Source organism: Scleropages formosus, chromosome 14 (genome assembly GCF_900964775.1).
Source record: "Scleropages formosus chromosome 14, fSclFor1.1, whole genome shotgun sequence".
NCBI lineage: Eukaryota > Metazoa > Chordata > Actinopteri > Osteoglossiformes > Osteoglossidae > Scleropages > Scleropages formosus.
The window spans coordinates 4,728,220-4,740,686 of record NC_041819.1 but is presented as its reverse complement, the minus strand read 5'-3'; the positions used below and the strand labels follow the sequence as shown (position 1 = coordinate 4,740,686).

At 37.6% G+C, this 12,467-nt stretch overlaps 1 protein-coding gene across 1 annotated transcript in view; it reads right to left on the bottom strand.

Annotated features, from left to right (window-relative positions):
• The window catches only part of LOC108918293 (protein diaphanous homolog 3-like), a 204,922-nt gene that overhangs the window by 78,085 nt on the left and 114,370 nt on the right, over positions 1-12,467 (bottom strand). Inside the window, exons 17-19 of the mRNA XM_018725417.2 lie at positions 10,103-10,198; positions 8,238-8,332; positions 6,373-6,474 (exon numbers count right to left, since the gene is read on the bottom strand). Coding sequence (XP_018580933.2) covers positions 6,373-6,474; positions 8,238-8,332; positions 10,103-10,198 — 293 coding nt within the window. The remainder of the gene's footprint in view (positions 1-6,372; positions 6,475-8,237; positions 8,333-10,102; positions 10,199-12,467) is intronic.

The window sequence follows — 12,467 nt, the reverse complement described above, 5'->3', positions numbered from 1 at the left end:
AAGACCCAAAGGCAGATGTTTCATAATAAAACCTGATTGCTACCCACACATAAATAAGCACATAAAGAAGAAGATTAATACATCTGAAAACAGTTCTTAGTTGTAACATACCACATGTAGTGTACGTTTCCTTACTACTTTCTTTCAGAATAGAGGAAACTGCAGATTTCAGAAAAGGTACTTCGTAGAATGTTCTTTCCCAATATGTTCAATTGTCACAACATAATACATGTATATGATGCGAAAATGCATTTCTGCTTGTGTAAGACATATAATTAAATTCACCTCTGTGTGTTTGTATTTTAATAACCTTTAGCTACCACATTATTACAGCCCTTCATGATGCCTTTCTACTGCTTAATAACTATAATAATAATGTTAACAGCATGTGTAAATCACCTCCCGCTGTGTAACACACTGTTAAGAACGGAATATTTTCATAAACAGAGAAACTGATTAAAAAAATAAACTTTGCAAACTGAGAAAAGCATTGGATGAAAGCTGGCAATGACAAACAGTAATAACGACATAAAATATTAGTTTAAAAAAAGGGACATCGACTAGTACATTAACAACTGTTTATAGTATAGGCATTGTTCCTCTTTTTCCATCAAATTCAATAACATCAACTTTCTCAGAAAGATCATCCGTCACCCCTATTTACATGAAATCGCAAAAGTTTGACAGACGATTAGGAAGTGGAACCAAGTCCCCAAGCTCAATTTGCTGTCAGTTTTGAGCCCCTGTAGACACCACAACGGTTTAAAAGTTATGCAAATGAAACTTCCCTCTATGGGAACTTCAAAGAAGATGACTTAAGTTTAAAACTGGTTACCAGGGAGGCATGTTTCTTTATCTCTGCTCCATCCACTCTACACTCACCTTCACCTAAAGCAGCTGTGACCTACAACAAAGTACAAATAAATGAAAGATTATTTAGAGAAAAGAAGAAGCTGTGTTAGACGCTGCGAGAAAAGTGCGTCAAGGAGAGGCCGAATGAACCGAGATGAAATAATAGAAATATTACCATGGGATTAAAAAGCAATGATTTAGAGCCCAGTGTTTTACATAATGTGGTAGGCTGTTTAAGCATCAAAGAAGATGGAAAAGCATTTCTTGCAAAAACACTGGCATGACCTTTCACGAACAGCTGACAGCACTGAACTACCATTGCAAGAATGCTTGGGATTAACTTGTGCAACTTTCTAAAGAAAAACTAATTAACCACCGGTCCAAGCTGAATGTACCCTCGAAACAAGCACAACACACGAAGCTCGTTACACTTTCCATAAAGCCATACTTAGCAGATTTGTTGAAAACAAGGAAGATCTTTCTCAAGAAATGTTTGCTGTGCACAGCGCCGATGAAAGCACTATTCATCACGGCCCATTTCAAATTTGCCTAAAAATCAGACTAAATGATATGTAATAAGAAAGAAGTTGCGTAACACACTAAAAGAGAAATAATTAAATTAAAAATTATTTCATAATCTTATTGTGATAGTAAGTGCAGACTGTTCTGAGAACGAAAGACTGATGGAAGAGCAGGGAAAGGCAGGTGCTGAAGGACAGGGTGACATTTTCAACGCTTGCTTTTATTAGGTCTCTTACACAATGCATAGTTTGCACTGTGGTTTTAGACAAACAATAGAAGTATTTCTGTCTTTCATCATGCTTTATATGCTTTAACACTGCCAGCTTTTTCCAAACTATGAGCTACTCATAGTGAGATGGATTGACAGGGTTCTTTATTAAACTATAAAACAGAAACAAAAAGGAACTGTAAACTGGGAGAATCAGGCAGGGAGCATCGTTATTTATTAGTCCCACACTCTAGTCATGCGACTGTCCATTTAAATAGCGTCACCGCAACTAGTCCTCATCAGCCCGATAATGCCGAATTTGGCCGTGACCGTGCTCTTGAGTGCAAGTCAGACTGTAGAATACAGAGTTCTTTGCTCTTACGGTGCAGTGCATCTCGATCTCTCCCACTCAGATGCTTGGCACAACTTTCAAAATGTGGTCTGTTTATGACATCAGACCAAATGTCACCTGGGTGTCGCAACCCCGACAAACGAAAACCTGGCCCAACTAATGAAGAGTGGCATGAACAATAACAGAGGGGATACATAAAAAAAGAAAATAGGATATTAGGAAAATGAATAGTGGGGGGGGGGTGTGGATGACTGTATATAGTGGCATTTTGGGGGCGGGGGCGCAGTGGGCTTGACCGGGTTCTGCTCTCCGGTGGGTCTGGGGTTCGAGTGCCACTTGGGGTGCCTTGTGACGGACTGGCATCCCATCCGAGGTGTGTCCCCTCCCCCTCCAGCCTTACGCCCTGTATTGCTGGGTTGGGCTCACCGCAACCCTGCATGGGACAGGTGGTTTCAGATGATATTGTGTGTGTGTGTGTGTGTGTGTGTGTGTGTGTGTGAGTGAGAGAGAGACAGTGGCATTTTCTCAAACAACAGCAGGTAAAATCACATGTTAAAACCTGCAGCAGAAGCACATTTCGCCACTTTAAAGACCTGTTATAAAAACTGTAAAAAAGCAATGGCAGTTTATTTCTCTCTGTGCCATGTGACCATCTCTGCTGGGAAGTTTGCCTGGCCACTTTAAGTTCTCCTTTTTACACAGAGAGAGACATTCCCTTCTCGCCATGAAATGCCAATTCTCCATGGTTACTTACATCACATCCATTACAACATGCTGTAGCTGCAATAATGTCTATGACTGTGGCTGATTAAATTCTGTGCCATTTCTACAATGCTACAGCTTCACACTATTTTCAAGCTTATGATTTATTTCTGAAATGCATTACTTTGAAGAGTAGTAAATATCAGATGGTGAATTTCAAAAAAGGTCTCATTCAGAAATATGATCTGTGCCTTGAGCACCGGCTCCGGCCTTATTATGAAGTGTGAACAATGTACAACGTGAAAAGTAATTAAGGCCTCATACTGTCTGCCAGCACGATAACATTTCTTTGGGCACAGAGTCCCAAATTTACATGGAGGCTGTTAGAATCTCAGTTTGAGACATTGTGGAAGAAAGTGCAAAATCTTTCTTAGTGAACATTAAAATGGTGACAATAAAGTGTACGTTATTGAAGAAAAAATAAAGAGCACACATCTCTATACAGTAAAGAGTGGACAAAAAGTTGTAACCTAAAATGTTCTTTTAGAGCTTTTGAAGATACAGTGCAGTAATATTCTGTTGACTGAGGTGAAAAAGAATGCACATATCAACAGGCCATCATAAATTAATCTCCCTGAGCGTGGGAGACTGGATCTTTATCTATATAACCTTTTTAACCCCCAAGCTGAGAAAATACAAAACAGTCTAGATTATGAAGGAGCAGTGACACAAACAGACATCACATTGTACGTGAAAATATTGCACTGCTCAAGAATATGCTTGATTTCTTCAAAAGAGGAGTTGACACTTAGTTGTATGCACCAGGTCACAGTTAGAATCTAGGCAGTGCCACTCGACTCTGACCGGAATGAACTAGCTTTGTTCCACCAAAGAAAGGGGGCAAATCAGGAGGGATTTGTACCAAGGTCGCTCTTAGCACATGGCTCCAACTGCGTCAGGTGCCTTTGCGTTGCCAGTGGATATGCGCTAAGCCCTGCACAAATGGCACCAGTTGATTCATAGTGTGAAAAGAGGGCGGAGATGGCAGCAGCATGAAATGGAGGCTGTTTTGTGGCCAACCAAGCACAACAGACACTGAACTGGAGGAGACTAAACGTTCTTTAAACCTTAATAGCCCAGAGAGACGCCCTCCAGGGCCTGGGAGTAGAGCCTCAAGAAGCCCTGACTGAGCCATAATTGTCGAGGCCTCCAATGTTTGAATTCCTCTTACATTTCCATCTCCCCACCACATGGTAAACCACTTTGAATTACTACATATATAAAATGGATTAACAATCTATGCACATACAGCCAGAAAAGCTCAAGTATTCTGCTACCCTGAGAAGGAGTCGCTTACTAACTAGTGCTCAAGAGCACCAAAAATTCAAAACATGTTTAAAACCTAAAGAAAGGGTATTTACTGTATATTAAAGAGAAAGGCATTCTTTACATGTCAAGTTCCATTAAGAATAAACATATTTCAACGAAAGCACAAAAAATTTCACAATTATGAATAAACTAAATGGCACAATTCCTCAGAAATCAGCAAAAGAGCACTGCTCTATATATTCCTTGTAAATGCAAGGAATAACAATTTTATCTGTCATATTTATTATATCCACTTTGATGTACATCTCAATTTTAGAATGTATGTTCTTTTTTAAGTTGACTTATTGCATGAGTAGCATACACTTCAAAATACTGAATGGTTGTAAATACTTTTGAATAATTATATCAGCTAAGGGAACAACATCCCACACCTGCAGTTCCTTCAATCCAGTATAAAATGGTAAGGCAAACTGGGCTAGTTATATATTCTTACTGGAAGAGTTGATCAGAAGCCTGTAAGTTTCAGGAAAGAATAAAGAAAAGACACCAAACAAGGAAGTTCTACACAGGTGCTTAAGCAGAGCAAGATCAGTCACAGAGTCAAACTTTTACAGGTTAAACACCTGAACAGAAGATGTTCCTGGGTGTACATCTGCTCAGGTTTGGGCTTCTCTAAAAGTTCCATCACATACCATGTACAGTTTTGAGGGAAAAGTTTGTAAATTGCAATTCTGGATTTCTGCACATATCGCTCTAAAAATGTCATCTGACCCTCATCTAAATCAAAATAATAGTGTCTTATTGAACAAATGGACATTTTACACAAGCATATCTTTAGTGAAAAATGGTTTAGGCTTTCAAGGTCGCTGATGGAAAATGTATGTGAACACATATTTAGTAACCAGCAGAACCCCCTTTATTGGCAATAACCGCAACCAAACACATTCAGTAGATGCTGCTCAGACCTGCACATAAATAAGTACATATTTCAGCCCATTCCTCTACATGTTTCAATTCATGTATATTTTTATATTTTTCTTGAAGAGTCTACTTCAGATCACACCACGGCACGGGACTGTGTTCAGGACTCACACTTGGGCATTCTAAAATATGGAATTTCTTCTGTTTGAGCCACTTTCTTGTTGATTTACCTCTGTGTTTTGAACCACTATTACGTTGCATGACCTAACTTCTTTCGAGCTTTCGATCACAAACACATGCCCTGACATTGTGCTGTAAAAATTCCTGATACAACTTGAAAATTGTTATAATGCTTTTGTAACCCGTTCCAGTCTTCTGAGCTTTGTCAATTTTAATTCCGACACGAATGGAAATCGCTTTAAATTTGGCCGTATTACATTCTAACAATATTCTGTTATGACGTGCAGGCAACCAAAAATCGTGTGTTCTTTTTACACGGTAGGGCAGGTCAAACCTAAAGCTGAATTGATTAGAATCCCTCACCCCAATTACCCTCTTTTCAAGATGTCATTTTCCTAGGTTCACATACTTTTCCCATCAATAACCTTGACAATTTAAAGAGTCAATGAGTGTTCCATAGAGATATGGAAATGTACAATGTTAGGTGTGTTTAATATTTTGTTAGTTTATTACTTTGATGAAGCTCAGATCATATTTCAAGATTCATTCAGGCAGAAACAGATCATTTTAAACACTCACCCCAAACATTAAGTTACTTTGGACCAAGGTAAGCTAAGTCTCTGAGAAATATGGTCTGCTAAATTAAATAAATCCCACCTATCTGCAATTTCAAAAGTATACAGGAAACAAGTTATTTTTTTTTAAAGAAATGATTTTAAACACTTCTGCCATGTGCACTTTGTCTCGAAAAATAGTATATACAACTTGATTTTTTTGTTTACGTATATTGAAAATGGTGTTTTAGCAACAATTTGCTGCTATAAAATCAAGAACATGAAGACACTAATTGCACAGTTTAGATCAGAATGAGCAATGGAAAAACTGCCCTTTGACCATGTTCATTACTTAGTTACAAGTCAATTTTGCAATGGAAGGGGAAAACATCTGCCTTGGGCTGCATTTAATTTGTGTTGTAAAAATTAACATGACTTGGATAAATTAACATGACTTTCAGATAAAATGACTTTCACAAATTACTTTTAATGAGAATTCAACAAATTAAAACATTTTCTCTGTAGAAGTAAATCATTCTTTTTTCCAATCATCCAGACACAAGTAATTAAAAATATTTTTTTGTTCAAAATATATTTGACATTTTTGTTTAATAAAGCGTTTTTTGATCTCCTCAAAGTTTTTATTAAAGACAATTTTTTGTTTAGTATTTTCTTCTTGTCATGACAAAGAAGAAAAAAAAATAAAGAATAAACAAGCAAACAAGACAAGGAGCTCAGGGATGTGTACTCACCACAACACCAAACTGCTCTGGTTCTGAAAGGTTGGCATAGTCGCTTTTGTATTTCGCCAAGGCATTGAGCTGCTCCTGCTCAGGAAGATGCTTCACCAGATTCTGTTTAGACAGAAAGGACAAAGACAACAGAGTGCAGTCAATTCACTGATTCCAGTGTTCTCAAGACACAGTACTCTGGTAAAGATGTGTAACCACTTCACAGATTTTCAGACTGGTTGTGGGCGTAACATTAAGTGTTTTGCCTGAGGACAATAGTCCTGCCCGTGACTTGAACGTTAAACCCTGCGGACTCCTGTCCTGTACAGTTTGGCAAAACTGGTTTGTATAGGTTTACGCAGCTACTCCTGTAATGTAACGTAAATGTTTATATGCATCTAAAAAAAAAAAATACTAGGTAGGTGATCAGCAATCATCAATATGCTGATAAAATTCTGATAAAGTTTTATGCAGCTACTTGTGTGACGAGCATTGGTGCATACGGGGAAAGAAACTAGTTAAGAATCACACATCTCCAACTAAGTCTCTTTCTCCTAATGTAATGTACAGATTGTATTTTCTATGAGATGTACATCGCTTTGGAGAAAAGCGTCTCCTGAATAAATAATTGTAAATGTAGGACTCTCTTAAGTGTCAGACATGAAATGAATTACTTATTAATGTTTAATATTAACACTACCAAGTAATGCTAATACCCCCCTGGTGGAAACCAAAGACATGAAAACCAGAGCAAGCCGATAGAGTGTTGAAACAATAGAGGCAATTCTTTTATGATGATCTTCAGCACCACAATTTGTACATCCAGAAATGTTTTGCTACCTTGAGATATTCAAAGCAGTAGCAAGCTGACATAATCTCATATAGAAGTCACAGGCCATTAACACCAACACTTTAAACAGTATATGAATTAATGGCAATTTCAACTATTTAAACATGTATTGGTATATTGTTTAGGTATGAATAAAGAGTTTTTCTTCTGCACTGAAGACAATTTCCTGTGTAATGTTTCCAATCCATTTAATTTAACACCTAATTAAACCTTGTTTAACAGTACGCTGAATATAATAATACAACCAGTTCCTGAGGAACAACTGAGAAGAAGGAGAAAAAAGAAAACGTATCTATTCTCTGCCTTTTACGGAACTCTTTCATGGTGCTGATATTTTTAACGCAGGCATGTGCACGGCTGAAACACGCAGTATATAGATGAGCTCCTTTCAAAATCTAGAAAGGTGGACAAGCCAGGGAGACACAAAGCCATGTTCAAAAGCCAGGTTCCTCTAATTGAACAGGGAAATGGGGGCAAAAATGAAGTAGAGAAAGCACCGCTGGGCATCGAGGTGCCTTTACTGCAGACTTCGGCTGCATGCACACAACAGTCCCGGCATAGAAATCAAGTGAGTCAAACCCATTGTTCGTATTCAATTAGCCTGGACACAAAGATTGTTTTGTTTGAATTTCACAAGGATGGCGGTTTGATAAGAGATCTTAAAATGTCAGTGGTAACTTATTTATGAGACAGATGGTTAATAAATGGGTAAGTTAATCTTGTATGTCCTGTTTCCCCCTCTGATTCTTCCCAAGTCAACCACAAAACTCTTTTGGCCATATATTAATATGTACAGTACTTTTGATTCCTATGTGACTTTGCATTCATTATATCTTTATTATGAGTGTAGTATGGTGTTAAGTATTGAAGTATGAAGCTGGTAATGTTTTTATAAGTCTTCGGTAAGCAAGTGAGTTAAAACAATTGTTTAACACGTGTGCTGCTGCTGCGAGCCGCAGTCGTCCGCCTATTGCTGGCAATGCTGGCACACGCTCCATCTGCCCTTGGCTACAGCTTTCACACACAGTCCGCCTACTTGTATCAGGGGCTCAGTCAGCTGCTCCTCGTCCACCTCCAGCACCATCCTCTTGATCTCCTCGTAAGGCATTCGGAAGGAGCCCAAAAAGATAGCTAGAAGTTTGAAGGCATGACAGAGCTTAGTGAAAATGAAAGCATCATACCAAGGGCTAAAATTCTCAAAACCTTTAATTTGGGACCTCAGCCCATGATCTGAAACAGTGGCAATACCACATGAAATTTAAATCTTATTCAGAGCTAGAATGCGTTTCTGATTAAGTTTTCCAAATGGGATAAAATTCAGCCGATATTTTTACTGCACAGCAGCAAAACTGATTAAACTGAGCTTTACCGTTTTACATTGAATTTAAATATCTAATATCTTGATAACATGCTGAATCAAGCTTTTAAAACCATAAATTTGGACATATCTGGAGTGACATTAGGTTAACTACTTTGTTCAGTGTAATACACTGGTTATAAAGGCCTGTGGTTTGCTGCCCACAGCAAAACATATAATTGATTTTTCAGTTACATCACAAACTTCTACTCCTGAAATAAAGATCACTTGTCTATGTAGTAGAAACATCATTTAGTGATTTAAAGATTTTTTAATATGCAGCTGAAAGTGCAGAGAGTGTGGGTTGAGGAGACGGATTCAGAGAATCTAAGGTCTATATAACTTCTCCACAGAAACAGTTTCACTCCCATGCTTAGGATACACCGTTTCTCAAAGGCGTTACTATATTTCATGTTTCTAGTGGGAATGAACTAAGTATAATGATACACATCACATGACAGGCTTCTTCTTTTCCACATTGTAGAAACACAGTTTGATTGAACTTCGCAAGATGAACAGAAGCAGGACTATTAAACATGCAGAAATATAAAGATTGTGACTCCAGATGTAACGCTTTAAATGGGAAATGTCAAGCAACATAAAAGAATCTCCTACGATACCACGGGATGTAGATAAATCAAACTGTATGAGAGAGTGGCGGACATAAATGATACAAATACAATGAAAGTGCTAAAAATGCAGAACTCCTGAAGAGGCAGAACTACAGAGCAAGACGATAATTCAGCAACAAACAAAATGTTGCAGCTATATGAACTATGAAGATCAATATGTTTGCATTTTAATAAGTAGTTCAGAAACAATACAGAAGCAACTACTGCTGGAGTGAACAAAAGAATGTCATAATATACAAAATATAAGGCAGATATGTAAAATGTTTCCACCAATGAATGACTGAATTTTTTTTATAAATCTGGAAGCTCAACAAAAGAACACACCGATTTCCTGTGCAAACATGAATAATGCAGAGCTTCACTATGTAAATGTAAATCCATATTATACATTAAATTATCTGGATTATGAGTGGTGAAGTAACTGCTGCAAAACAAGGGAAATAGTGATTTTTAGAAAAACATTTAATTACTATAAAAACCATTTAAAATATTTTAAAAATTAAAACATTTTACAGTTTTCATAGATTTTCACTTTCATAGCTTTTCATATCAATAAGCACATTTCAGTTCAACGTGAGAATTAAACTGACTTCTGTATGTTTTCCATCCCCAGAGGTTAAGTGGTACCTATGATACATTTACAGAGTTATATTTCAAGTGAGTCACTGCAGGCAAAAAACTTCCTAAGCTGTGCACAATGAAGAGGTGCTGAAAACATGTTTTAAAAAAGAAAAATGCAAACAAAGTGGTTAATCATAAGCTCATAATGGTCAACAGAAAAATGTAATAAAACAAAGTACTTTAATTCTTTAATGTCTGTTATTAGAATAAACTATGGACTACAGTTCTGACTAACAAAGACATCTGCGATGTAAAAATAAAGCAAACAAGTGAAAGAAAAAGTACACTTACATAGATTCTGGGCTATCTTTGAATCCAAGACTTTAAGTTCTTTGATTCTCTTCTTCATGGATTTTTTCTCCTCCTGCTCATCTTCCATTTTCTTGGCTGAAAATGATACACACATAGATGCTAAAACTTGAAATAAAAAACTTGAACTGAGGAGGTTCCCTGGATATTAAAGTGGTTACAAAGGGCAGCCAGTTCACATACCAGAAGGAGCAAATCACAACTATTGTATGATATTTAGTTTTCAGTGATATAAACAATCATTGACTGTCTGGTCCTCCCTGCAGCAACATCCTCATGGAAAAATTAGTCACAATAGGCTCTTAAAAAAAAAAAAAAAGATGGAATTGTGAAAAGGTGGAATTGTCCACATGTGCAGCACCACTTTTTACTTTCTTTGCTCTTATGCACACATGTGAAGCTTTTCAGGCTAATAATACTAGGCCAGGGGGTGATTGTCCTATGTAAACAAATCTGACAAATCCACAACATACTAAAGAATACATAAAAAAATAAATAAATAAAATGAAGAAAAAAAAATAGATACAATTACTTCATACTTTTGTCCAAAGCCACTGATGAAGGCTATATGGCTGTTGTATCAGTTGTTCCCCTGTTTACCCCTGTGATGCAATTTAGCAAATTCAGTGCTTAAACATTGGGGGGGGGGCTTTTACAATACTCAAGAGTACTGTACTGGAATTGCATTCATGGGACTTGAACTGGCAACATGCAGGTTCAGTTCCAAATGACTATGCAAGAAAAACACAAATGAATAAAGCCTGATTTTTTTTTCACCTCCTCCTCTCTGGCAAAAACAGAGTGACATTGCAGTGTGTGTATAAGCATATGTCCAACTAAGTGAAAGTGATGCAGTGAGGAGCCAAACAAAGCAAAAAACAGGGCACAAGAAATCCCTGGTTTAACGTCACCACTGAAAGAAGCCAGAGTGGTACAGTAAGAGCCTCCATGCTATAGGTGTTAAACACGTGCTCCCACAATGTACTTAGGCAGCGCAGTATATTTAAGCCCTGTCAAAGCACACTGCGAACTGGACATGTGGATTGACAATGGCCTTAAGGCAGATTATCTGATGGCTCATGAGTGTAACCATTGGTGGAACTGTCATGTTCTGCACGCTTCGAGAGACTTAAAATATTACTCTTCAGCTATATAGGTGATGCTTTGGACTGCCTTCGCTGCCCTTTATTTGAGCTAAAATCTGGGCAGTATTATGATAATTACTGCAAAAAAAAAGACTGTACATGTAAATAGCTTTCTGCTTTGATTACTCAGTGTGTTAAAATAAACATAGTAATCCCCAATATGGACCTTTCCCCTTTGCTTGGCACAGAGGAACAAAGGGGTATCAGTGCAACTAATTATTTAAGACACCAGATTAAGAGAACAAAATGTGCATCACAAAGAGTATAGATAATTGTCTGGTACACCAATTACTGTGCTTCACTAAGCAGGGTAGGAAGAGGGAAGTCTGAACGGAACGGGGTGGTTTAGTCTCCGGGAGAGTCAGGACCAGTAAAGCATGTTTTTTAATACATCATATTTAATTAAAATGTAGAAAGAAACTTTTGTACTCAATGTAACCTGTAAAAGCCTAAAAGAAATGACCTGAGAAGAGGGAGATGTAAACTGTTGTCTTTTCTTCATAATCACACTTAAAGATTTAAAACGGGTGGGCAGAAATTCTGAGTTTTGGTACCGAGGCTTATAGAAAGCAGAAATTTAAGGAGGAGGAGAGGAGGGGAAAAAAAAAAAGAAAAAAAAATCTGCTCCTGAAAGTCCCAAAGTAAATCTTATGGACTATATGGACCATGGAGGACCATGTCCTCAAGGGGACATCTCTCCTTACTCTACAGGAAATCAAACAAACGGACACAACACACTGACATCACGGTACCCAGTGGGCGCTCAGACTGCAGGGACTTACGTGACTCTTCTTCGCGAACACTCACTTCAGAAACTTCAGTAGGGAAAGAGAAATACAAAACAGTAGATACAAGGTTTCAAGAAACGTGAAAAAGGAATAAGCATGGATTACATATGTAGATATAGGAGGCAAGAAACATAACTGCTTTGAGTGGGGGTGGGATGATGTTGGCATCCTAACCCAATATTATTGCCAATTCATGTACTCCAGATAATTGCCACTAATTGGCCAGTTCTGCCTACACATCTGGAAATCTTGATGATAAAATTAAGAACAGCTTTTAAAAGACAGGGAGGGGGGAAAAGATTCATTTTGCCAAGAGTATGATCCTGTTCCTCAAATCTAAAACTTTTTTTTTTTTTTAACCCTAGAAACCACAGATGGTAATGTTCATTAAAGAGCAGTAAGTTTTGTTTTTAT